Genomic DNA, 27,065 nt, shown 5'->3' on the forward strand with positions numbered 1-27,065 from the left:
ATGCCCAATATTTGGAGGCGTTATCAGGCTTCACAGGTGCATATAATTCGGGACTGGGTAGACCAGAGATTGCGGCGGAGGTGGTGGCGCCACCTGGAGGAACTGGTGATTGGTAGGCCTCTCATATATATATATATATATATATATATATATATATATATATATTTCATGGATCCCGCGGGCCATGAGACCCTTGGGTATGTATGAGGTGGCGCCAACTAAGACTATGCTCGGTGTATGGTACAGGATTGTGAGGATGCTAGAACCCCTTCACAGGTTCCAGTGACACCAACGCCCCTATCCACTATAATCGGGAGTTCACTCCAGCTTACAGAGACAATGCTTTTCTGGCTTGGAAGGAGGGGGATGTGAATGTATCTCTCATATGTTCGTAGGTGGGAGTATCAGATACTTGGAGCCTGCAAGGCTACTTTTGGGTTTGTAGAAGTGGGGCATTTTAGATAATTGCAGCTCAGACACTGGGTCCTTCAGCGTGACAACAGGGAAGCAGCTGTTAGGCAATTAATGTTTGAGAAGTTGATACTCTCTTGGGGGGGGGGGGGGCGGGGGTCCGTCAGCTGGACCCATTTCTCAGCTGTATAATTGCCTAAGCGATAACTTTAATGAAGGTTTCTCTTCATGCACAAGGGCCTGGCACAGGGATTTGGGGAAAGAATTAGAAGAAGAGCAGTGGTCTGGAATTTGGAAAGGGGTGACGAGAGCACTTAATATGTGGGGCGAAACTGTTACTGGCAAGGTGGTACATTACCCCAGAGAGAGAAACACGCCTGGGGAGGGAGGAAACTCTATTGTGGGGGGTGCAGGTACTTAACTACATATATGGTGGAGCTGCACCAAGCTGCTGCCTTACTGGAGGGATTTGGCACTTATTCCACAAAGAGTAATTGGGAAGGCATTTCAGTGCTCTCCAGAGGTTTGTTTGCTGGGTATGATGGACAGGAGTGAGGTTCGAACTGGGGGCAGAACACCATCGTAGCAGCATGGAGATCTACTAGGGTTCCATCCACGGAAGAATCAGGAGGCTTCCCGTTTGTGAGAAGGTGACATACTCCAGGAAATGGGGGGTGGGGGTGTTCCTGGAGTTTAAGAATATGAACATGGACTTTACTTGCGCTAGGTTTACTTGACCTGTGTTAAGGTAATCGTTGGAAGAGTGTGGGGGGTATAAAGGACATGGTTGGTTGATAGTGGTGTACAGATGTGGTTGTTGGGTTGGGGTAGGAGTGGGGGGCCTTTTTTCGTTTTTTCTCAGGTTAGGGTGGTTTATCACTTGGTTTATAGTAAATAATTATCGCTTTCAAAGCTATTATGCAGAGTGGATTATATGCTTTTGCTATATACTACAAATGTCCGCAAAATGAAATGTCTTGTAGAGATGTTTTTTGATATTTGTATATTTTTCTTTTTTTGTTTTTTTTTTTTAAAAAAAACGTATTTATTTAGCTTGGCATAACACAGGCGAACACATAGGACAAGTGCAGTATAATTACATTTGAGAATAACAGAGGCATACAATAACTGTTTCCAACATGGATTCGTTCTTCAGATACCAATGCAGAGTAAGCAGATCACAAGTGGACTGTGATGTCTGATGGGGACCCCAAGTGGGTAGGGGTATTAACTTGGGAGGATGCATCCGGCGTCGCACGCAAATCGGACATATAGCACCGAAATTTAAGCCAGATATCCCTGGGTCTAGAGTGAGTAGGCTGTAGGTAAGCCCAGGCTTCCGCAGTGTCTGAGGCCCATGTGACCGCTCCGAGCCATTGAGCATGAGTTGGGGGTGCGGGCGTAGCCAGCAGAGTAGTATGGATCGTACTGTAAGGAGCATGCAAAGGCCAGCCAGCTTTTTGGAGTCACGAGGAAGTCCGGAGAAGTCGTGAAAGAGGCATAGTGTTGGAGAGGGGTCAAAATGGTGGTCAAGCATTGCAGATATAGTTGAAAAGACCATATCCCTGAATTGATGAAGGCGGGGGCAGGACCAAATCATGTGAATATAATCGGCTGTATCCTGACCACATCTGGGGCAACCTGGGGAGTGGTCACTAAACATGTGATGTAATCTGTTCAGGGTATAATGAAACCTATGCAATACCTTAAACTGTATCAACTGAAAGCGGGAGTTAAAGGATACCCGGTGTGTGCGAGCACACATATTGGACCACCGTTCATCTGTCCTCTCCACCCCAAGGTCGACCTCCCATGCTCGCCTCAGTTTAGTGAATTTCGGAGTAGATCTGGATTGCATCATGGTGTACAGCCTAGATATTTTACCTCTGGTGGGTGCAGGGGATGTCAGTTCTTCAATGGCGGGGTCATCTGGCGGTAGAGCTGGGAACATATGGTAGTGCCGTTTAAGAGTTTTACGAAGGGAAGAATACTGAAGCCATGCACACTGGCCTCGTCTCAAGGGCAATGGGAGGTCCGGCCATTCTACAAAGCTGCCCTGCACAAAGACGACTCGAAGCAGCTCATATCCCGCCTCAGCCCAGCGTTGCACCATTGGTGGCGGTACTTGTGGGACCCCCGGGAGAAAATTCCAAAGTGGGAGGTTGCCATGGAACGGGTGAGCGGTATCGAATAGCTTCCATGTTTTCGTTAATGCCAGGGATGTACAGGCAACCGGTTCCAGTGAGCCCAGTGCCGATGGGGTGGGTTGTATCACCAGGGAACGGATATCCCGGTCACTGACCGCTAGTTTTTCAAGTCTGACATGCGGGGGGGGTGGGGGGGTCCGCCGTGTTAAACCAGTACAATGTGTATTGAATTTGGGAAACCAGCCAGTATTTAAGAAAATCAGGAGCTCCATAGGAGCGGACAGGGTATCAAGTTTAAGACGGACCACGCCCGAGTGCCATAAGAAGCAATTAATGGTGTGGGTCCGGGCTCGGAAGAAGCTCTCGCCTGGCCATAAGGGGATGTTGGTGAACCTATAGAGTAATTGGGGTAACACTATCATTTTCAATAGCCCTATCCTGCCTGCAAGGGAGATTGGTAGATTACTCCAGGCTAGTGTCTTAGTCGCCAGATGCGTAAGATACTTTTGATAGTTCTCCTCGAAGGTCGTCTCAAATTCATATGTGATTTCTATACCCAAATAGGTGATTTTTGATTGAGCCCACGTAAAGCTCAGAGTATCCGGATAAAAGATAAAAGAGGCAGTAGCAATCAAGGAACTAATGTATTCATACATCTCTTGTCCTAACACATCTGCACTACTCTCACAGTGCTCTTGTGGGAGTTGCATGCGCCCTCCTGTCGCCACCTCATGGTGCGTTAAATGTTGGTCGAACCCAGACTTATTGTGCAATGCAAACAAAGCAAGAGGTAAGCAGTGCAGTCAACCTTTCTTCATGCTCTCCTGTGTTTTTGTCGGCAGGTCGTTCAGGCTTTCACACACTCCATTTGCTTGTGGGTGGTAAGCACAGGTGAATTTGTGTTGAATGCCAAGCAATGTGGTGATGTGCTTAAACATTTCATTGGCAAAGTGAGGGCCATTGTAAGACTGCAGGACCTCATACATGCCCTATCTTGGGAATACCTCTCTAATCAAAAATGTAGCCGCTCAGAGAGCCTCAGGATGTGAACAGGGACATGCGTCAATCCACCTGGAGAATGGGCACAAAGGCACTATCATGCAGCGGTATACTTGACACACTTGGATCATGTCAACATAGTCAACATATAAATGCTGGAATGTCCCTACTGGTCGAGGTATGGCTCCTCTCACTACTCTCAATGTATGTCTCATGATTCAAGGATGATCCCCCCGGACTACCAGAAGGGACCCCTAACTCAATGCACGGAAAACCCTCCTCCTCCTCCTCCTCCTCCTCACCTGTATGAGAGTCCTCTGATGAGTCCTCCGAAGATATGGCTCTTCGTTCCCTCCAAGCGGTTTCTAGCTTTTTTGTGCAGCTCTTAGGGCGAGCTTGTCTGGAGGCCACCTTGCCAATAGATCAACTGCTTGGCAGAGGGACCCCCAGGGAGCAAACCCAATTACCAGGGAAAAGCCAGGCTAAAAAACCTTGGTGCAGCTTGAGTGCGGTGGTGATAGCTGCTTCGTAATGGTAAGGACCGTCAAAGGATAATCAGTTGCCGGATGAAAGGTTGAGGGGGAAGAGTGGAACCTGTGAGTGGGAAGAGAGTGGATTTCGAGCAGTTCACCTTGAGGTCCGAGATATGGCCGAAGTGGACAACGTCCTTCAATATCGGGGCTAAATTGACGGAGGGGGAACGTATGAAGAGCAGTGCGTCATCAGCGTACAAGGACACCATGTCCGCCTGACCCGCGGTGCGGAGCCCTCTATGCGCGTGGGATTGGCGTAGCATGTCAGCAAAAGGTTCTATTGCAATAGCGAAGATCAGGGGAGAGAATGGACAGTGTTGTCTCATCCCCCTAGCGATCTTAAAGAGAGGGGAGGACCGGTCCTCAGTGCGGACCCTAGCCACAGGATTTGAATAAAGTACTTTGACCCAGGAGAGGAAGGTGGGTCCAAATCTGCACTGTTCGAGGACCCGCCAAAGATATTTCCAAGAGACCCAAACAAATGCTTTTTGCATATTGAGAGTGCCAGCCACCGCGTGCACATTGGGGCTTATTCTACTGATTATATTAAAGAGACACCGTAGATTTAAAGAGGTTGAGCGACCTGGGATGAAGACAGCTTGATCTGGGTGGATAATAGATGGCATACAGGGTGCGAGCCGCATCGCCAGCAATTTGGCGTATATTTTGACATCACAATTTATGAGCGAGAGCGGGCGGTACAAACCGCACTGCGTGGGAGGTTTACCAGGCTTGAGTAATACCGTTATTGTGGCTTCTCGGAGTGATGGGGGGGGGGAATATGCCCGCCTCTACCGATTCCTCCCAGACAGCTAGTAAGTGGGGGAGCAGGAGAGCCTTGTAGCGTTTGTAAAATTCGATCGGGGATGCCATCAGAGCCTGGGGCCTTCCCTGAGGAAAGGGAGTCTATGGCATCTGAGAACTACTCTAGGGTGAGCGGGGAATCGAGGGACCCTGCGGTCTCAAGAGAGAGGGCCGATAGGGGGAGGGCATCGAGGTAGGAATCGACTTCCGCCATTGAGGCATCAGAGTTGGAGTATAGGGCCTCATAAAACGTGAAAAACTCTGAGTTGATGTCCTGAGAAGTGACAGCCAGGGAGCCGTCAGGTCTCCCGATCCCAAGGATATGCGGAGCACCCATTTCACGGCGGACGAGTCTAGCAAGGAAGCGGCCAGGACGCTCCCGCATCTCTGTATTTCATTGCCAGGCCAGGGTTGTCTAAGAAATTTTGCTCACGGTCCGCCAGGGCCCGGAATGTGTCAGACTCCTCCCCTATAGACACCAGTGTCTCAGGGGTTGAGAGTATTAAGCATTGAGTCTCCAGGATCGATAGTTTGGATTCACTCTCTGCGATGCCCCTCCGGATTGTTCTGAGAATGCCACTTTCTTTGGACAGTGCTATACCCCTAATGTAAGCCTTAAAGGACTCCCAGAGCATGGCCTGCGAAGACACTGAACCAGTGTTTATTTCAAAGAACTCTTCAATAGCTACCTCGAGTTCGGAGCTGAACGGGTCAAGGAGAGAGTGGGGTTTCATTCTCCAGTGTCTAGTTTGGTCGCAGTCCGGACCCAACCCATGGTAATGGTAACTGGCGAGTGGTCAGATAGGGTTCTAGGGAGGATCAAAAGTTGACTAACATTTTTTATCAATACATCAGAGATCACCCATCTATCAATTCGGGAATAGGAGTCATGCACCGAGGAGTAGGAGGAGTAGGTGCGAGAATCAGGGTGGATGAGTATCCATGCATCTACCATAGCGAGGCGGGGCAGGGATGACAGTGCAGTATAGGCTGCCTTGGTGAGTTGACGGGGTCTGGACCCAGACCTGTCGAGGTCTACGTCAAAAATTGTGTTGAAGTCGCCCCCCCAAAGTGTGGGGACCAGAGGGAAACCATCGAGAAGGGATGTGAGTGGGCATAAAATTCTGGGTCGTCTGTGTTAGGGCCATATATGTTCAGTAGGACCACTTCCCTGTTCTGAAGTGTGGCATGGAATAGCACATATCTGCCCTAAGGGTCGACTTGTGAGGAAATGAGAGTAAACTTAACACTTTTGTGGATAAGAATCATGAACCCACGGCTTTGGGTGGAGAAGTTGGTCAAGTATCTTTGGGGGCCCCATGTTTTAGCAAACCTCATACATTGTTCGGTACAGGCATATGTCTCTTGCAAGAAAAGGATCTTGGTCCCCTGACGTTCGGCCTGTAGCTGGAGTTGTCTCTTCTTAAAATTGCCCAAACCCCGCACATTCCAGCTCCTGAAAGTCCGGTCATTTTCAGTCACCAATGCGCGGGAACAATATTCAGAAAATATTAGTATCCGATGGACTGATTTAGCAGCACTGTAGCCCCCGTCGTTCCGCACTGCCCTGTGATCCGCCTCCGCTGCCAACGCCAAGCTTTTTATAACATAACACCTAACGTATCCCACCCCCACCCACATCCCTCCCCCAACTAGAGGTATGAAAATCCCATAACCCTTTAACCAAATCCAAACCAGTGGCATCAACGCCTGGGGGCCTGTGGGCCGAACTGGTGGCGCTGCTCCAGGCCAATGGCAAAACCGAATAAAACATATTGCCTACAATGAAGCTTTGCACGAAACTTGAGAGGAATTTTTCCACATATTAGTGTGGCACAACTTATAATAATGAACCAAGCTGATTCAATTAAGGAATATGAGACTGATAAAATTCTGACGTCGGGGGGGTTTGGCCAGTGACCATGGCTCTCCTCAGGGCCGCTGTGGAATTGTAGGAACATAGCTGGAGTGGAGGATCAGCCTGGGAAATGCTCATCAGTGAACCTGGAGGCTTCCTCAGGAATCGTGAAAAAGAATACCTGGTTGGCGTGCTCTACACACACTTTGGCAGGATATAGCATGGAGTATTTGATTCCGTGGTCCCTGAGCCTTCTCTTCACCGCTAGGAAAGTCTTGCGCTCTCGCTGGACAGCCACAGAGAAGTCAGGGTAGAGGTGTATCCTTGCGCCATCCAGCAGAAGCTCTCCCTTAAGTCTCGCGGCCTTGAGGAGGGCATCCCGGTCTCGGAAGTTTAGCACACGAGATATAATGGGTCATGGAGGGGCGCCCGGCTTAGGTTTAGCCGTCAAGGCCCAGTGCGCCAGCTCTATGGAAAACTGTGGGGAGAGCCGCGGTGAGTCCAGGAGGGACAGGAGTGTATGTTAAACAAAGTCCTCCATTAGCTCAGTCATACCATTCTCAGGGACACCATTCTCAGGGATACCTATAATGCGGAGGTTGTTACGCCTCGACCGAGATTCCAAGTCCTCATTTTTTTTCTCCACCTCAAGAACTCGGTTGGAAAGGGTGGTGACCTCCGCACGCAAAGTGCTCAGCCCATCCTCGGCCGAGCTTACCCTGGTCTCGACCTCCGACACTCGACTGTCTGTCTTTTCAATATGAGCCTTGATAGAGGATATGGTACCATCATATCGTCTAATTTCAGGTGGAGCGTGGTGAAGCCCTTGCGGATGAATTCCATCATGTTCTGGGATTCCGGGGTGACAAGGGATGAGTTAGTGGGGGCCTGCTCAGGGATCTCCTCCGACGGCCTCACCGGAGTCTTTGCAAACCTATTGATGGAGCTCTGCTTCTTCCTGGCCCCTTTAGTCATAGTGGCGATGATGAGGGCCGAATGGAGTGGGGCAGAGCTGGTGGAGTCTTAGTCAATGCGAGGGGGGGGGACCGGCGGGATACAGCCCCCTGGGAAATCAGGGTCCCCACTCACGCCACGGGTGGCCGCCTGGGGTGACTGTAGTATATTGTATTTGACCCAGTCAGGTGCAGCGGTCCCCCAGATTGTGCGTGGCGGCAGGCAGGCCTGTCCGCCCAACGTACCCCCGTGGGGGGCCCTAGAAGATCACGCTGACAGTCAGGGGCTCCGGAGACCGTGCTCACGATCATGTAGTGGATGCGGCCGCCAATACGTCCTATAGGATTTCAGCCTGTGAAGGGCGAAATGCGGATGAGGACCCGCATCCGTCTGCATGTAGAGGAGGCACCTGTTGGAGGCCTCAGGAGGGTTAGGCACTGAGACACCTCCCAATTCCCCCAGAGGATAGGAGCTCAGGCGTGAATGTCGAGCTACATATGTCGGGGGAACGAAGGTGAATGACTCTCAGCCTTGTAGTGCAGGACGTGGACACCGGAGCAGACCATGCGGCTCACATGAGGCTCCAATTAATATATGCGGCGTACATACATAGCAGTGGGAAGCCGCAATGATGTAGGCAGGGGCTAAGGCCCTTTCAGGTGCAATACAAGGGGCACATGCGGCCCAGGCCGCGTGCAGGTGGAGCGGGAGGATTCAGGTGAGCCCGCGTTGCATGACGCCACAGGGAACAGTGGAATGGAGCTGAAGGGGGTCCAGGCCACAGCGCGTCCGCAGGAGCGGACCACCCTGCCTTAGTGTGCTCCGTATCAAATGTCTACTGGTGGAGACCATCCAGGGCGGCGCAGGCAGTGTGAATGTTGCGCTTCGAGTACTGGTGCTGCCGGCGGGATTTTGCAGAGAGGGGAAAGTGTTATGCCTCTTCACGGGGGTATCATGGGGACCTTCCCCTTCATGTACCTTGTGGCCACTAGGGATTGGTGGCCTAGTGTGTGTCGTCGGGGGGGGGGGGGCGAGTGCAGCAACTGAAGTTCGCTGGTGCGCCGCTGCTCCACCCCGAGCGATGAATCCGCGCTGATGGTGGAGGGGGCGCCTCTCCGTTGCAGCGCGGCGCAGTGAGCAGAAAGGAGGGCCGGTCAGGTCTGATGAAGTGGCGGCTGCCTCCTCGAAGTGGCGTCGCTCAGCCGCAACGGCCACGTCACCCCACGTCGGTGATGCGCTGTCCCAGGGCACGAACAGGCTGCATCCGATCCCTCAATCAAGAGTCGTGGGGGTGTGCCTTCCCCCCCCGGTGGGTCCCCGCAAGAGTGATGAGGCGTCGCGGGAACGTCGGGCCGAGCAGTCCGTCTCTCCGCCGGCGCTGAAGTTTGGCACGTAGGAGCACTGCTGGTGGGAGATGGTCGTAGCGGTGCCCGAGAATCAGTGTCACCGGCACTGATTTTTATCAGGATTCGGACTGTGGAGTCCCCAGAACAGCAGACAATAAATCGTTGCAGCCTGAGTCAAGTCTTTGGGTGCAACTGTGCCAAATCAGGATCGTGTGGTCTGCCAGCCGCGGAGCTCAAACTTCAGGCGGCCATCTTGTTCGGCGCTCAACAGCGCCCCCCTATTTGTATATTTTTCTAATAAAAAGATTTGACTAAAACAAAAAAAACAAATGTGCATGTGTGACATACAAGTGTGAATTTAAGCGAATGATGGCATGCAAAAACGTGTGTGCGTGCATGCAGAAAGGTGTGTGACGCTTGCATGAGAATAGGGTATGTGTCCATGCCATGTGAATGAGGTTAGAACGCTGTAATAAATATAATAAATATGCTTAGTGTCAGTCATACGCAGAGATCTTGGAAGTAAAACATGGTTGGCGTGGCAGACGGATGTATCAATACAACCCGGCTTCTATCTGTGAAGCAAATACCCTGGAATCGGAATGGCAGCAAAGGGCCCCTCTTAGAGGAATACTTTACTTTAAACACTTGTATAGCGCGGCCATGGACCTTTGGGCATTACAGTGCTAACAAAAGCAAGGCAAAGATCCTAGGGTAGGACCAAAGAGAAATTCAAAAAGTCAAACTTAGAGACGATTACCTAAATAACCAGGTTTTCAGGTTTATTTTGAAAAACTCGAGATTAGGCTGAGCTCTCGGATCCAGGGGGAGATTATTCCATGGCATAGGGCAGCAAGATGAAAGGCTCCTTTCTCAGCAGTTCTGGTCCTGCTTCTGGGGGTTCTCGGGAGTCTCGAAGTACTGGATCTCAAGGCGCGACCTTGAATTTTGTCCGTGCTGAGTTGCCTCAAGTATCCAAGCATAGTGCCTTGGATACACTTAAAAATAATAACCAATTGCCTATATTGCACTGTGGCCTCCACTGGGAGCCAGTGCGGAGCCCTTCTAGCAATAGAGACATGGTTGCAACGTTTAAGCCCCGTCACAATACGTACCGCACCCTTCTGTACAACCTGAAATCTGTTCATGTCTGACTTGTTTATGCCCACCAGGGGACTGCAGCAATAGTCAATTTTGGCTCCGATAATCGCTCGAGCGAAGGTTTTGCCGTTGGTTTGGTTAATGAAAGGCCTGAGATGAGCGAGCAATTTTACGTGAAAAGATGCAGCGGAGACCAGGCTTCCTACATGAGCTTTCATTGATAGCTGTTGATCTAGCACGACCCCTAAGCTTTTGACCTTTTTCAAAGGAGCTATTGAAACTTCGCCAAGACGAAAACTGAGATAGGACAAACCCAGTTTGGATAACGAGGAAGGCGACCCACGATAAGGAGCACCGTCTTGTTCTTATTGAGAGCAAGGTTGTTCATCAACATCCAGTCCTCTATGTGAGTACACGCGGTTTAATTCAGCCTTGTCCACTGAGTGAGTGCCCACCAAGGGAACTGCGCACTGGCAATCGTCCACGTAGTTGGTGAACATGATCCCCTCCTGATCCAACGAGGCAAAGAAGGTAACCATGGAGATATTGTAGAGGCAAGGGGATAAGCAAGCGCCCTGTGGGATGCCAAAGTTAACTGGAATCTGGGAGCTTCGGCTTCCCCGGAGAACACTCTGCTTTCGCGGTTATTAAAAAATGAGGCAATCCATTTTGCTGCCATCGGCGAGAGATTAGCTACTGCCTCCAACCTGTTGACCATAATTGAATGATCGACCAGCTCGAAGGCAGTAGAGCATCAACATAGACGCAGAACCCCTATCCATGCGCTCCATGAGACTGGATTTGAGTTCTAATAGGGCGGTTTCAGTGCCGCAGCAGACTCTAGCTGCACTGACCGGGGTTGAGCACAGGATAGTTATTGAGGTGCAGTGCAAGCTGTTCATATTCAACTCTGTCCAAGATTTTCAAAAGAAACGTCGATGTTGGTAATTGGTCGGTAATTGAGAGGATCTTTAGGACAGAGGCTGGGTTTTTTAGTGATAGAGAAGTGACCCAGGCCTGTTTGAGATTCTTGGGCACAGGACCTTTCTGAGAGAGAGGCATTTACAAATTTACAGATGGCGGTCAAAAGAACTGGGGGACAGGTCTGCAGAGTACTCTAGTACAATGCGGGTGCCTGAAACAATGAAGGCCGAGTACCTGCGACATGCAATCAACAAAACAGATGGAGGTGGCTATGGGAAGCTGCTGGTCAAAAATTGTTTTGGGCAAAGGGAAATCGGCACCTGTGGTGAAGGATGATAGCAGGGAACTGGTACAGAGGAATGGCCTCCAAACCAAGCAGGCAGAGAACAGGAAGGCAGAAGCTCAAAGTGCTCAGTTCATTTTTAGTTGGGGCTCCTAGGTGTCGCTTGTGACGCCAATGTCCTGCCGCAACTATTGTGTTATAGTACTGATAGGGGGATGGGGCATATGAGGAGGGACACACAGCATGTAGGTGTGGTTTTGTCATTTGCCCACCCACTGACCATTGTCTGCCCATGGCCATGCTAATCCCTATGAGCTCGCTTTAATCAAGCCTTACCATCAGACTTTTCACTTGAGGTGCCTGCCAGTGTTTTTTCAAAGCAATCTTTTGAGAGTCAATGACATAATTGGAGTTGTAAACCTGCTACTGGTGTAATAAACCTTTCTTAACCACATGTGCCTTCAGCCACTCTATAAGCACAATGCGTGTCCATCACTGAAGTTCTGTTTCTAACGAGCATTAGCAAAGCCAACAGTTTTAGATTGTGTAAATGTCTTAAGCATTTGCCAGGCACTGCTATTAGATGCCCAAGTACTCGCACCATGTTCTCACCAGCTACCATCAGTGGGCAGGTAATACCACTGCGGGTGTGCCTGTCAAGTGTCTTTCCCATGCCTACTCAAAAGCCCAAACTGTAGGCATTGCCAATGCTTGTTCCCTTTTGCCATCAGAGAGACCAAGTTAAGGGTGATGTCCAGTATGGTCACAGCCCCCTAGTGTGTGAACACTGTGGTAGATCTTAGGGTTACAGTGAACAGAGAGTTCGAACATCGCAAGGGAATCCCTGACGAACAGGCCGTTCCATGCCGTGTCTGTTCAAGGAAATAGCCTTACGGTCATGACTTGTGACCTGGATCAGCTTGGAGTGATTGGCAGTACTCGCAGGTCAGAGAAAATAACTTTTAAAATTCATTATGCCATGATGATCACTAAGATCTTATCTGGGCAAGGAGAGGCCATGCTGTGCAGTACCTGGCTTTTGGGGTGGTGCATGGAGTCGCTCATATAGGGCATGTGAAGATAAGTGCCCTGTGCGATCAGTAGAAGCGTCACACAGCTGGGTTGCTAGGCTTCAGTGTAGAAGTACGCCCTGCACGCCATTTAGCAGATAAGGCGCTATGCTTGGCGTTGGTGCCATCCAACGCTGGAGAGAGGACTGTGTAAGAAACGAGGGGTCCCCAAATGCAGTCTGGCAGGAAAGTGATATGATAGGTTATTTATAACGCGCTTAATACCCAGAGGTTTCTAAGCGCGGACCCGGGGATCGAACCTGTGTTGCTCTGTGTCGTCTTGCTTCCAAGGCGAGCATGTTGCCCCTTCGATATCCTCCCGAGAGGAGCGCAGACTCACTGTAGCTCACAGCAGCTCACAGCAGCAAACAGTCGATGTAGAAGCAATCCGGCAGGCAGGCGGGGTGCTGTTTTTCTGCTGTTCACAGTAGTCGGAATGTGCTGCAGTGTAGCCAGTAGGTCTGCGGGCGAGTACAGGCTGGTGTGGGTATGGGTCAGGCAAAAGATAATAGCCACTAGGAGCTGCCCAGACTTGAAAGAAGAAACAATGTGGTGATTTTCAGAATCAACATTAGGGGTGGATTCTGAGAGGCCAGGCTATTTTGGGGAACAGGAGAGATACTGGTGTGTTGTCAAACTCAGTCAAGTTAGTGTAGTAGAACAGTAAGACCTAGACTCGGGAGGGTGCGAGGGTGGTCTAGGGCTACAATGAAACACACACAGCACGCCAATAATTCAAATTAGACAAGAGATGCAAAAGTTATACAATTATTTATTAGGCCTTTTGAATACCTTCTAAGCAATGCAAACCTCAGGTAAGTATTCACACACAACTATGATATACATGTATACATTCACTGTTTGGGGTTCTGCTAACAAAACACCATCACGTTACCTTTAAGACTGTTATGCAATAGTTGGCAATGTTAAGAACAACACTTTAAGTAACAGTGCTTGGTAAAGCAAGTGATAAAACCGAGCAAAGAGCAACGTAGAACCAGTTGGAAACAGGTAAGTAAATTGATGGAAAACGGGTAGAAAACCCACAAGTAAACCTAATACAATGTCCCTAGTTCTTAAGCCCAACTCTGCTACAAATTGGGCCCTAGTGCCCAAATGTCACCAGTTTCACAATATTTACTTTGCAGTCTGTAAACAAGAGTTGCCATACCAACGGTTGTGAGTAAATGTCCCAGAAGTTGAATAAAAAGGTAAGTACATTTCTTACAAGGGATCTGATAAAACTCGTAGGGGGTCAACTTTCCATGCCACTTTCCCTGTATAGTTCTCTGCATTTTTCTGGGAGAGGAACCCACCATACCTCCCCTCTGACTTCATCCTTCCCTTACCCCACTCCCCCAACTGCCTTTAGATGTAAAAAAAAAAACGAATCCCAGACTTCCCCTATAAATGGTGTGAATAAATGTGGCACACCGTCCAGTTGTTTGGCCCCCTACAGGTTTCTCTCCCAATCCCACCACTTTATGGGAAGCCAAGGGCGGGATCCTTGACCTGACATCACCCATTTTGGCCAAGCAAGGAAGAGCTGGGGTTGGGACTTTATGCCCTTCCAACCCTATGGCAGGAGGGAGGGTTGGAGTAGGTGTGCAAACTCACCCCTCTCCTCGCCCCTTACTCAGATTTCTTTAGAAACCACTCCAGGGGTTCCGGAATCTGCTGGGCCCACTTACTTCTAGGCTTTTTCCGTTCGCAGGAAGTCCAGGGCCCACAGGTGCAGCGGGCACTCTTTAAGGGTGTGGATTGGGTCCAGTTAGTCGGCTGATCTGTACTCTTGCTAGAAAGTTCTGAAGATTGGACAGCTGGACACTCTTGGCTTGACGAGATGAAAAGCTCCACAGAAGAAGCAATCTCCGGGCACCTCAAGGACACATGTCTAGTTTCAGCTGGAGTCTCCACAGTCAGGTGGTGAGACGATCCTCACAGAGCGACCAAATGAGCAGGCACTACACTGCTTCTCTTCATTCAGGAAGGCTGAAACTGTCTTCATTCAGGAAGGCTGAAACTGCTGGAGCAGGTGCCTCTTTACACATGTTGAAGATCTGCAAAGTCCCAAGGATGAACTCAGAATGACAATTGTTTCAGTGAGGTAGCCCAGGAGAGTGCTGGTCCATCCACAGTTGGTCCAGGGACACTTCCAAAGGCTTAACAGGCACAGATTCTCAAGCAAATGTCTGGACCAGTTGTTCCCACCAGCCCAGAGGTCGAAGCACTGGCAAGGGCCTTCTGAGGATCAAGTGAGTGTAGCAGGGCTTCAAAGGGACTTGGCTGGAGGCAGTGGTAGTCGGCTGCAATAGTCACCCTCTTGTTGTCAGCAGGCTGCACTTCTTTGCTCCAAGAATGGTCTACCATAAGGCTGCAGGAGTCCTCCTTTTTATCCAGGATTTGGACTGGGGTTGCCCCAAAGCCCATCAAGGATGGTTAGGACCTGCACCATCCAAATTGGCAGGGCCTGTCAAATAATGTACAGCCTCTGGCCGCCACCACATCTGCCCAGCAACATACACACTATGGCTTGGCTGTTGACTGGGGACAGACAGACAGACAGACAGACAGACAGACAGACAGACAGACAGACACACTTTGCCTGGGAAAGGGCTTTCCTTGAATGGCAATTCCAGACCCGAGAGAGGGCAGGAAGAAGCTCAAGGTACAAAATGGCCAATGGACAGGCAAAATTATTCTGGCATGGCTATTTGAGAGTATATGGTACTTTAAATGACATGATGCGGTAGAATGAAAAAGTGCACAAGTAGAATTTAAACATGATAGAAACATTTCTACTGCTACCAACCCATGCTGGATACGCTGTGGCTGCAGCATCAACAATGTTGCAAAATAAAAAGTTATAAGGATACAAGTTATCCTAACTGCACTTTACTTTAAGGTGGGGTGTGTAGTTTTAAAAATCCAACAATTCCACTAAGGGAGACAGGGTCTCCCAGTACTGATGCTTTTAGGGCGTGATCAGTTTTCCCATAAAAATGGACACAAACCAGGATTTACTTGCCTCCAAAATTCAGGTCAGCAGTCGAAACAAAGCATTGAAGCCTTTCGAAGCACCAATGAGAAAATATTTTCTAACGGTAATCAACGCAAGACTTACAATAGGCAGGACATCTTATTTCCCCAACCACCCGATTGTGTTGACTCCCTTTGCAACCTATCTTCCTTCCCTAGATGTCCCCTGTGGTCTCCTTCTCTGCAAAGTCTTGGGGCCTCATCACGAGTTTGGCAGTAACCCTTAAATGCGGCGGTATCGCTATTACCGCCGCATTTAAGGGTCTGCCAAATCATGGGAATAGCAGATTTTCTCCCAGCTCTGAGCTGGGGGCGAATCTGCTGCGATTTTGGGCCCAATGGGGAATGGGAAATTCCTGAATGGGTCCAATGGGGAATGGGGACTTACCGTTCCGCCAAACCCATGATCCGGCGCTAATAGCGCTGTGGTTTGGCGGTAGGGCTAACAGCCGCAGCGATAATACCGCTGGGGTTAGTGCCCAACTCGTGATGAGGCGCTTAGTCCTTTCATTGCAAGGGTTTTCTGCTGGAGAGTGCCTCGAACCTTAATGCAGGTACTGTGACTAAGTTCTGTGTCCACAAACGGCATCTGGACCATGGCCCCTGGACTCCCTCAGTGGGACCAAGCACAGGAGGGTGTTTCCCCAACGCAATCCGAAACCTCTGAAGTGGTCGGGGTAAGTTAACATGCCTGCACATCCATCCCTCACTACCCCCCATTCTCCACAGGGTTACAAGGGCATGGTGTCCTGGCCCTAGCTCTCTCTTGTCTGACTTAGATCAGTGGTGGCCTAGTCTAGGGTACCCTCTTAAGCCTTCCTTAGTGTAGTGGGACTGAGAGAGCTACTTAACTAAATTTTTCTTAACTTTTAAAACTCTGAATCACAATCTATAAAACAATAAATACAAATACAAACACTGGCATTGTCCAAATCCTATATAAACCTCCCTGAAAAGTATATCTTTTAGAACTGTTGGCCTTGGAACACTAGGCTCCAATCCTGTTCAGGTATGGGCTTACTAAGTATTAGGTAACTATTCTAGTGTTGCTTTTAAGTATTTCTCCTGTGTGTTTTTTTTTTTCTTTTTTTACATCTGATTACTTACCGTATTGCACTTGTTTTGAATCAAATGCTTTTTTCGATCTTCTCACAAGAGTGAGTGAATGTTGTATATACATGTTTTAGTAGTTTTCAGACCAAAATGTTTAATTTCTTAGTGTGTATTTTAAAGGGTTATAAATGTTTATTTTTTTACATTACCTCTCTAACGCGAATTATTGACATTGCCTGTCTAACTCGAATTATTGGCGTATTCTATGTGTGTTTCATTGTAGCCCCCACACTTCTCCCACACCCCTCCTGCCTCTAGGCCTTACCGCTCTGCTATCTAGGTTCTTTCGGGTTGGCTAAATTTCAGTGCCTTTCCTGTTCACCATAATAGATTGGCCTCCTAAAATCCACCGCAGGGTAGATTTTGGTCATCCATTTTACCTACCTACTAATTTCTGCAAAGGCAACTGGAAAAAGAGGGTGTCTGCCTTGATTGAAAACAAAAACTAACATTGTGTTAAACCATTCCTGCAGGAATGTTTGTAGAATTCCTGAAAGTAGTTGTATTTCCGAAAGCCTATTTGAAAAACTATTGTGACTAATTGAAAATTATAAGGAAAACCAACTTGGCAACATGTTTTGTTAAGTGACTTAGTAGTTAGGAGAATGTTTATGCATTGTTTGGTCATTTGGAGGTGGCAGAGGATTGATTTATTAATAGTAATCTGATGGTTACAAATCTAAACACCTATAGCCTCGACTAATGCTCTAAAATAATTTGGTGGTATGTGGTCTTCTGTGACTTACTGTTTGCTTTTTTTTCCATTTAAAGTGGATGCTGATGTAACAGTAATTGGGTCTGGGCCAGGAGGATATGTTGCCGCCATCAAAGCAGCACAGCTGGGCTTTCAGGTAAGATGTGATAGTTTTCTGTTCCGATAATGAGCGCATGAGTAAGTGATGCAGGGTACATTTCAAAACCACCTTTTCTAGCTCATCGTCATAAGAGTAATCCGTTGTCTACGCCTGCCACATAGCACAACTACTAGACTGATTTTCTAGCACCAGCAAGACCATATCCTTTCACTTACTCGTTATCCAGCCCACTTCATCACAAATAAAGTTCGAACCCATGCCTGTATGTCTTTTTTTAAATTTTTTTAAGGCTTGACAGGCAGGCTGTTAAAGCCACAGGACAGGGACACGATAGAAGGCAGTTTTGAGGCTAGCTTAAAGAGCACCTCACAGGACTGCCCCATTCTACCTATGATTGCAAATTAATCTGCAACCTCCAAATAGGCTCTTTGACAGGCTATTTGAAAGCAACAGTAAAACACTTCAGAGCCTTGCTGACACGCTCCTGGGCCCGCTCCGTCCAGCAGTCTATTGTTGTCCTATGGGCTCCTGATCTCCAAGAACATAATGGCATTACTTTTCATGCATGTCCTCTCTTGGATGGATACCACTCTTCTTTGGATGCTGATGTAATTAGATGTTCAGCTGATTTGAAGCCCTTGTCTTCGTTCTTGATTTTGTTTGATTTGTCACTTGCCTTGCCTCAATTTCAAGTGCATGTCAGTCTCCCTTTTCCCAATTGCAACAGAATATTTCTATTAAAATATAATGATCTTGATAAATTAGATGTTCGCAGAGTCAGGACAATGTACTACTACACATTCATCGAATGTTTCCTTTTGTTTTTTGGTACTTTTAAAAGTATTGCATGCCTCATCACATTAGCCTTAGTGCAGTCGTTCTCAGAAGTTACAGACCGAGGAGGTCCTTCTACACCTATTGTGACAGGGTAAATCTTTCTGGATATCTTGGTCGCTCTTGTTTGTTTGTGCTTACTATCCTTCCCAGATTGTATTAGTCTCCATCCCTGAACAGCCAGAGTAATGTTTTTCAAAAGAAACATTATTAGCATTTCAGTGGTTTCAACATTAGTCAAACAACCCCCCCCCCACCTCCCAACTCTCACCTGCCTGTAGCCCATTCACGACATTGTAAGGGTGCAGATGTACGAAACTGACGCGCAGGTGGCTTGCTTGTTGGCATAAACCTTTATTAAGATGAAAATAAGAGAGCACCTATATCTCCCTATTCTAAGAGGTGTTTCCTTACCTCAACAAAAAATACTAAGGAGTCGAACAGGATGTATGTCCCTGAAATCAAAGAGTCCACCGTCCCTGAAATCAAAGAGTCCACCGTCCTGTGTCAAAAACCCTACTTCTATCCCTTAAACTTGTAACTAAACTAAAGAGGTATTCCTTCTTCTTGGTCCAGAAAAATGGCTCCTTTCTTTTGGATGACGGCTCCCAGTTTGCCCAGGTATTTACCTCTCACTGGTTTCACAATGCCAGGGGAATGACTCCCTTCCCCTGGCTTGCTCGTAGGCGTTCTTTGCAGGTCACAATATGAAATGATTTATTTATAAAGTGCCTATACACAATGTGTTTCAAAGCGCTTCAAGGCAAGGGAGTGAACAGGAAAATACAATGACATTTTTACAGTCCATGAACAGTAAGGATGTGAAATTAATTATTGTACTCGGCCTGACGACATTCCAGTGCAAGTGCTAAGACATAGATAAGAAGGGGAGGGGGAGAGTGGGAAGGAAATGGAAACAGACAGGTGCCTATTGTACTAGGACTGACGACATTTCTGGGAGAGCTGGAGAAAAGCAAAAGGCGAGGGAGTGGAGTGCAAAAAGGTAGGGGAGGAACAAAACAAGTGACTATCGTACTAGGCCTGACGACATTTCAGATAGTGCTGGGGGAGACAAGTAAGGGGAGAGGGGAGTAGACGGATGAGGTTGCTATCATACTAACTCCAGGGACAACTCTGATAGAGTAAGTGCATAGAAGAAAGGAAGGGGAGGAGATAGGAAAAGAGAGAGGAGGAGAGAACAGAGTAAGCAGTCAAAAAGAGTGGAGAAGCAAGAGGGGAGAGCGAATACAATAGCAGAAGTCAGTAGTAACACATAATGTTGCAAGCCAGGATCGAAGATGAAGATGGGGAACAGCATGATTCAGGGACACCATGAGTACAAGATGCAAAGGAATCCAGTATAAGAGTTGAGAAAGGGTGACGCACCGTGAAACGATGAAGTACATAAAAAAAGTCCAGCATTGGCCACTAGACTGTGATGGTCAAACCAGAATGTATCAGGACAGAATCCTGCAGAAGTAGGCTTGAGGGGGAGCAGGGTAGAAGAATCAAGCAGAACAGGCAACACCTGTGTGCGAGAAGGGTGGTGGGGTACAAGAGAACATCACGGGGTGGACCAGAGGGGGTGGGGATGGCCTTTGGGGACAGAGGGAGTAAAAAACATGTTGGTGCATGCTTACCTGCTGTCTGAGCAGGGGTTCAGGCCCTGGGTACTCCTGCTCAAACAGGTCCAAACAGGAATTGCCCTTTCCTTCTGATGCCCGGGTGAGAGACGCCCTTGATCTAAGAGTTAAGAGCAGGAAGGAAAAGGCATGGCTAAGAAGGTGGCTGGTACTTAGGCCAGGTTTCCTAGATACACTTTCACCTGCTCCCCATCTGCAAAGGAAAAGAGGCTGAAAGGCTCCTTAAGTAGGGAAAAGAGCAGCAACCTGGAAGGCGCAAGGTGAGCGGGGCTTAGGCCAGGGGACCTAGATACCAGAGGGAATAACTCCCTTCCCCTGGCCTGAGCCAACTTGGTTCACTAACCTGCTAAGTACGGTTGGCTTTCGTGAGCTTTAATCTTCTCTTCAGTCTCTTCCCATGAGACTGACACAGAAGATTTCCTTCATCTTCCCCTTGATTTTCTCTCAATTATTTCCATGGGCTGCCAACACCTGGAGGAATGACACCCTTCCCGTGGCTTCTCTCTAAGGTTCACACAGTTCTGTGAGAGTCCCAGACCCAGATGTTTCTCTTCTCCTGCTCAGGCAGACCTGGTTCACTTGCCTCCCAGGTACTCTGACAAAAGAAGATGGCTTAATGTACTTTTCTCCTGTGGGTGTGGGTCCCAGACCTGAAGTTTGTTACTTCGACTTGTGTTCTGTTCAGGGTTTTCCTCTTTACCCCTGTTGCTGGTGCAGATATACTCTTGGCCCCTTCATCCATCTCAGCAACCCAGGTACCTCTAAGGGTTGGGCCGGTGGTTCTTGCACTCTCAAGAACCCTCTTCTGGGTTCTGCTTGGTCTCTTCTGTCTCTCTGGGTTCTGCGGCGGCTCCGCAGCTCCTCTTTCAGGCTTTTTCTGTTTTCTCGTACCTCTGCGAGTGCTGCGGCAATTCCACACCACGTGCTGTTTTTAGTGTGTTCTGCACAGTCCTTCCACCGTGGACCGACTGGGGACGTTTCCGACTCCTGGGCAGCATCCAGTGAAGATTCTACGTTTTTTTCTTCCTTCTTGCCGACTTTGAATCTCACGGTTCCTCCAGAGGAGGGCTCAACAAGTAGGTAAATCCTTCTTTGTTTTTTATGGAAGAAGTCCACAAAAAGCGACACTGCTCCATCATGTTCTTGTTGGTTATTGTCATTTTTCTGCGCTTCCTCCCTGACCCAGTCCTTGTCTATGAGAGTAGTTCTAATTCTCTCTAGTCTCAGTACCAATGAGAGGGGCAGACAGACATACATACAGGGAAACTGGGTCTAAGGAAGGATTATTAGGGTTTGGTTGAGAGTCAAAATACAGCGTTCTCCCGCTATGTCCTCCCTGTATCCCAGAGTGGAATTGCTCCCCATGAGATCCCTCCTAAACCCCCCCCTGCTGAATTCCACGCCCAGGGGGAATATCGAGTAGCAGCCTCACCTCCATGGCCTCATGAGAAGAGTCTCCCCCTCGGGGATAAGGGACGACACAGCAGGATTTGTCACAACATTTCTGATGCTTGTTAATCTGCTTAGAATCACATGCATTTTTTCCGACATCCAGTGGTAACTGTGGAATATTGCATCTTGTTTTTCAGGGACCGAAACGGGACGTCGGCATAGGCGTGTCTGTAACACTAACCCTATCGTGACGTGTGTAGTACCCAAAATCCCTCACGCGCCAAGGTCCCTCAGATTGTTTTCTTCCACCCAGATAATTGGTTGCCCTATAGCGGAGCTCTTACTAGAGACATTGTTTATCTTTACCGAATTGTCGGTTTATTCCCCGTTAAGTCACTTCACCAATAAGAACATCTTCGACGAAGACTACAGGGGAATCGCCTACGGATATGGATTTCGGCGCCCAAGATCCAGCGGCCGGATTGTCCACCTGGTCGGGCCCTCTGGCCGACCTATACAGTAGGGAGAGTGGGGTCAGTGTGGCCATATTGTATTAGTATGTCTTTCCTCTTTCCCCTCCTTTCCCTTTTGGTCTGGTCATCCTTCCCTTTTGCTATGGAAAGGACTCCCTTTAGATTGTGCCCTAAGTGTAGGGTCAGATATCCTTGGAAGTACGAGCACAGGACGTGTAGCACCTGTCTCCCCCTAGAGCACGATGAGAAGTGGTGTGCGGCGTGCAAACTCCTTCGGCCCAAGACCCTTAAGGAGCACTGTGTAAAGCAGTGGGCCGGGTATGGCATGTCACAAGTGGAGCCCCTCCTCCCCCACCGCCACACCAGCCGAAAGTGACGGGGGTACTTCGGATGACCAAACGTCCAACGTGGATGTTAGACCTTGAGGCGGACACTTCTAGGTCCACCACGCCCATCCCTGACCCTTCAAGGCTCGACTCTGGTCTTGCTACAGGGACCACACCCGGCGACAGGGGTGTACAATCGCACCGTAACACTAAGCACACAACCCCTGTGCCAATTTCGACGGTTGCATCGAAAAAGGCAAAGGCGCCAACGTGGCCGCCAAAATCTTCGTTGGTTCGCCCGGATCGCTCTGATCCACGGCCTTCCCCGCATTCGCAGCAGCGCATGGTGACTGGGCAAACAGAAAAGACCAAGGGCGCTACTCCTAATCCTACACATGTCGAAAGTCGGGAGCCCGACGTTTCGAGTTCCAAGCCCTCTATAGGCCCTAAAGTTACAACTAGGCCTCTACCCGGAAACCCGTCCGCTAAACCTCCTGGTGGCACGGACGGTCTTTCTTTGTCTCTCGACAATTCGGCGACTATCCAAAGTAGCATGGGAAGGATTGCAGCGGAGGTGGGTTTTATCCCGGTTCCGCCAAAGATTATGGGTCAATCCGCGGGAAAGTTTTCGGCGGATTATGTTCCCGATTCCGATGGGACTTACATAGATAGTCAAGAGACTCTCTCCGACACCCTTAAAGGTTCCCGTCGATGCCAAAGTGCAGAGAATGTCCCTTCTCCTCGCGCTGGCCCGTTCAGGTCCTCTAAATGGACTACTGAAAAAAAGTTCGAAGGTTGTATGGATTGACTGGAGCGGATCATCGCCTCTTCAGATCATCCGCCCCCGAAAAAAGCACGGGTAGACCCTAACCCTCAAGTTCAAGTAGATCAGTCTCAGGTTTTCCAACAAGAAGACTTGATCCATATGGATATTATAGAGACATCTATAATGAGGACGAAGAAGCGTCCTTTCTCAAACTATGAGGAGGATCAACAGGACACGACAAACGACTGGGAGGAGACCCAGCAAGAAGGTGAAAACCCAAGATCAGGAGTCTGATATTTTGATGCTGGATTCTCCTCCGTCCACTCCGGCTCGCCAGGCCTCCCCTGTAGATGACCAAATGGCTTTCAACTCCATGTTGAAAAAAGCGGCAGAATTCTTCAAAATTGACACTCAAATGGCGGTACCGGAGCAGGATTTCGTGGAGTATATTATCCATCCCCCTCCTTAACTCTTTCTGGAGACGGGTAGCTCCATCTTTGGTCACACCTGCTCAGACACGGGCGGTGAACCTGAGAGTCCAAAAACTATTTCGGCCTTCCCCTACCGACCCTATGTATATAGAGGGACACGCCATCCCAGACTCACTGGTAGTGACTACCACTCGAAAGAGGGCAGGGGTACCCCTTGCCACGGGAGAATCACCACCAGACAAGGAGTCTAAAAAGGTTGTATGCCCTGGGCAAACATGTCACGTCAGCAGCTGCATACACCATTCGGGTTGCTAATAATACTACGCTATTAGTAAGCTACGCTGATGCCCAATGGAACTTGCTCCAAGAAAGCCTCCAGGAGGTTCCTGACACAGTCAGAACAAAGCTTCTCGCCATTGTTTCGGAGGGAAAACTGGTTAATCAGAATGTGGTGAAGAACACCCTGGACACTGCAGAAACAGCAGGCAGGTCTCTTGCACAAGGTACTGTTCTAAAAAGACACGCATGGCTGCGCACGTCGGGCTTCAGACCTGAGACCCAGGCCTCTCTCATTAACAAACCCATTGAGGAGCCTAACCACTTCGGGAAAGCAGTGGATGAAGCGTTGGAGACGGCCAAGAAGGAGCACAAGACTATAAGGTCTTTGCACCATATTACACAAAAACCCTTCTCCCAGAGGGGTAATAATTCTCGGCGGTCCTTTCGAGGACAAGCCCGTGCCGGTCAGAACACCTACGGCACGGGTAACTTCAACACGAATCAAGTATCCGGAAGCCCTACCTACTACCCCACAAGGGGTCAAACGCGGCAAAGGCAGAGGCCCCAATCCCAGAGGAGCCCATGTCTCCTCGGTCGAGGGGCGATTAACATCTTTCCTCAAGGCATTGGAGGAGATAACTTCAGACCAGTCGGTCTTAAAGACGGTCGCCCACGGTTATTGCGTGGAATTCGCCCGACCTCCACAGTTCAGACCACCGCGATCAAGACACCTTTCACCGGACCATCTGCAGATCCTGATCCAAGAGGTGGAAGCTCTGCTGGGAAAGGACGCCATAGAAGCCGTCCCGATTCTTCAGGTAAAAGAGGGTATCTATTCAGTGTACTTCCTTGTACCCAAAAAGGATCTCACCATGCGTCCTGTTCTAGACCTGCACCCAGCGAACAAGTTCATAAAGCCCCAGAAGTTTCGCATGGTAACACTACAGGAGGTGGTCCCATTGCTGAAACGGGGACTTCATGGCAACATTGGATATGAAAGATGCATACTTTCATTTTTCAATGTTGCCAGCGCACAGAAAATACCTAAGGTTCATGATTCAGGACAAACACTACCAGTTCAAAGTACTCCCCTTCTGCATCGCCTCAGCGCCAAGGGTGTTTACCAAGTCCTGGCAGTGGCAGCAGCACACCTGCACTATCAGTCCCAGTTTACCCTTGCCTCGACGACTGGCTCGTCACGGGAGACTCGTTCGACGCTTGTTTTTTGAACACCCAAAAAACAGTAGATCTCCTCTTCAGCCTGGGTTTTTCAATCAACGAAAAGAAATCCAGCTCTAATTTGGACGGAAGACGGCCTTGTCTTCCCTTCCAGCGAGAGGGTTCAGAACATGCTCTCAGGTTCCTCAATATGTAGCCATTCAGGAGGTGACGGTACGCAAAGCCATGCGGTTGCTAGGGATGATGGTGTCATGCATATACTTGGTTCCCCACGCGCGGCTGCACATGTGCCCCACTCAACAGCCAATGGTGTCAGGCCAGCGGACAATGGGAAGATCTGTTAGTTGTCTCGCCAGCCCTCGTTCTCTCTCTGCAGGTGTGGTCAAGAGAAAACCTCTTGAAGGGGAAGATCTTCACCACCCCTGCAGTGGAGGCCACTCTTACGACAGATGCATCTCTCACGGGGTGGGGGCGGCTCACCTGCTACATCAGACAGCACACGGAGTGTGATCCCCTCAGGTAGCGTCCAATCATATAAACCTACTGGATCTACTAGCGGTGTTCAAAGCAGTGAAAGTCTTTCAGAAGCAACTGCAAGGGAAGACGGTGCTGATCCTAACCGACAGCACTACAGCAATGTATTACCTGAACAAACAGGGGGGGCACTCACTCTCCAGGGCTATCCAAGTTGACCCAGAACATTTGGATATGGGGGCTCTCAAACACAAGATGTTTTTGTTGTCCCAACATGTTCCAGGGGAACTCCATCTTCTGGCAGACGTGCTCAGCAGAGATTTTCCTCTGCCAGAAGAATACGAATGGCAGCTGCACGAAGACATTGTGTCCAATGTCTTCGCAGAAGGGGGTTTCCCAGAGATCGATCTATTCGCTACTCAGGAGAATGCCCAATGCCAAGACTACGCCCCAGGTACCCCCCAGAACCGATCAAGGGGAACGGTCTCTGGATAACTTGGTGGGGGAAATTTGTCTATGCTCCCCTCCCCCAAACCACCCCCCCCCTGATTCCCCTTCTCAACAAGATAGTGCACAAGATGCACCAGGAACCAGTTACCATGATACTGGTGGCCCCCATGTGGGCCCACCAACCCTGGTTCGCTCACCTGATGGAGATGTCCAGTCAAACTGCCCTGCCCGTACAACATGTTGTCTCAGGACAGAGGGGAGACCCTCCACCCATGCCCACAAACTCTGAACTTAGCAGCCTGGCTCCTGAGATCATGGAGTTTGGACACCTGCAACTCCCTCAGAGATGCATGGACATACTCGGGGAAGCGAGAAAGCCTAATACACGTGTTAAGATGGATTTCTGAACTCTGACCTGTAGGGGCAGAGGTTCAGAAGGCCAGCCTAGTTTCTTGGAACAGGGTAACCTCTGGACAAGCCAGACCAATCAGGGTAGCGATGGCGGCCGTCAAGACTAAGTCTCAAGAGGGGTGAGGTTGACTGAAAGACCTCAATGAGCACACAAAGCAAGGACACTTACAAATTACTCCCGACAGGTGTTATATTAAAATTATAGACACATTTATTACAAGGCCTTTGTAACATTGACCGTAGCAAAGAATTACAATAATACTAAAGTAAACCAACACATCACAATCAATACAATATATATACAAGACCGAAGGACCTAAGGAGTTATGAGCACATAATATGTAGACCACCTAGATGGGGAGGAAAACAGGCAGTGCAAATAATCATTAGTCCCAGTTCAACAGGAGGAAGTCCGAGCCCTAGGAAGAGAGGAGCCTTATGCTCATTAGTACATGCACGCGCTTGTGCCAATGGACAAAAATAGGGTTTCTGCAAGGGTTTCGGACTGTTCAGGAAGGTGGATGAAGCGATGAAGAACAGGTCCCCACTACTCGAGCAAGATCTTCACTTGAGGGCGGAGTCGGGGTGAGAGTGTGGGACAGATACGCTATTTCGCAACAACGGTGGAAGAGAAGTGGGTTCCTGCGCTAGGGGCCACCGGTTGGGGTATGGACTACTCACCGGTCCCTGACGCAGGCAGACCCAGACTTGTTCACGTTGCTGGCAGGTTCAGATGCGATGATCAGGACGTCTCGACACCATGTAGATTCCACGGTAGCAGGATGCAGGGGCGATGGTGTCCCAAATGCAGCGAACGTGCACAGGTTGTTACCACAGCAGGGCAACATGGCAACCGCATTTACTCTGGTCCGGGTGCACTCGTCTCACTTCAGACTTGGGAATGCCAAGTGTACGATATTCGGTGTGAGTGCCGTGGACACAGAGCTCGCAGTAGGCCAAGTTTCGAGGGCTTCCCTGAAACTGCGGTGGTGACAGAGCAAACGTCCTGT

General features: G+C 49.2%; 1 protein-coding gene across 1 annotated transcript in view; it reads left to right on the top strand.

Moving 5' to 3' along the window:
- The window catches only part of DLD (dihydrolipoamide dehydrogenase), a 644,498-nt gene that overhangs the window by 90,852 nt on the left and 526,581 nt on the right, over positions 1-27,065 (top strand). Inside the window, exon 3 of the mRNA XM_069629155.1 lies at positions 17,354-17,433. Within this exon, the coding sequence (XP_069485256.1) occupies positions 17,354-17,433 (80 nt within the window). The remainder of the gene's footprint in view (positions 1-17,353; positions 17,434-27,065) is intronic.

This window comes from Ambystoma mexicanum, chromosome 12, assembly GCF_040938575.1.
Source record: "Ambystoma mexicanum isolate Mex_15411 chromosome 12, UKY_AmexF1_1, whole genome shotgun sequence".
Taxonomy (NCBI): Eukaryota; Metazoa; Chordata; class Amphibia; order Caudata; family Ambystomatidae; genus Ambystoma; species Ambystoma mexicanum.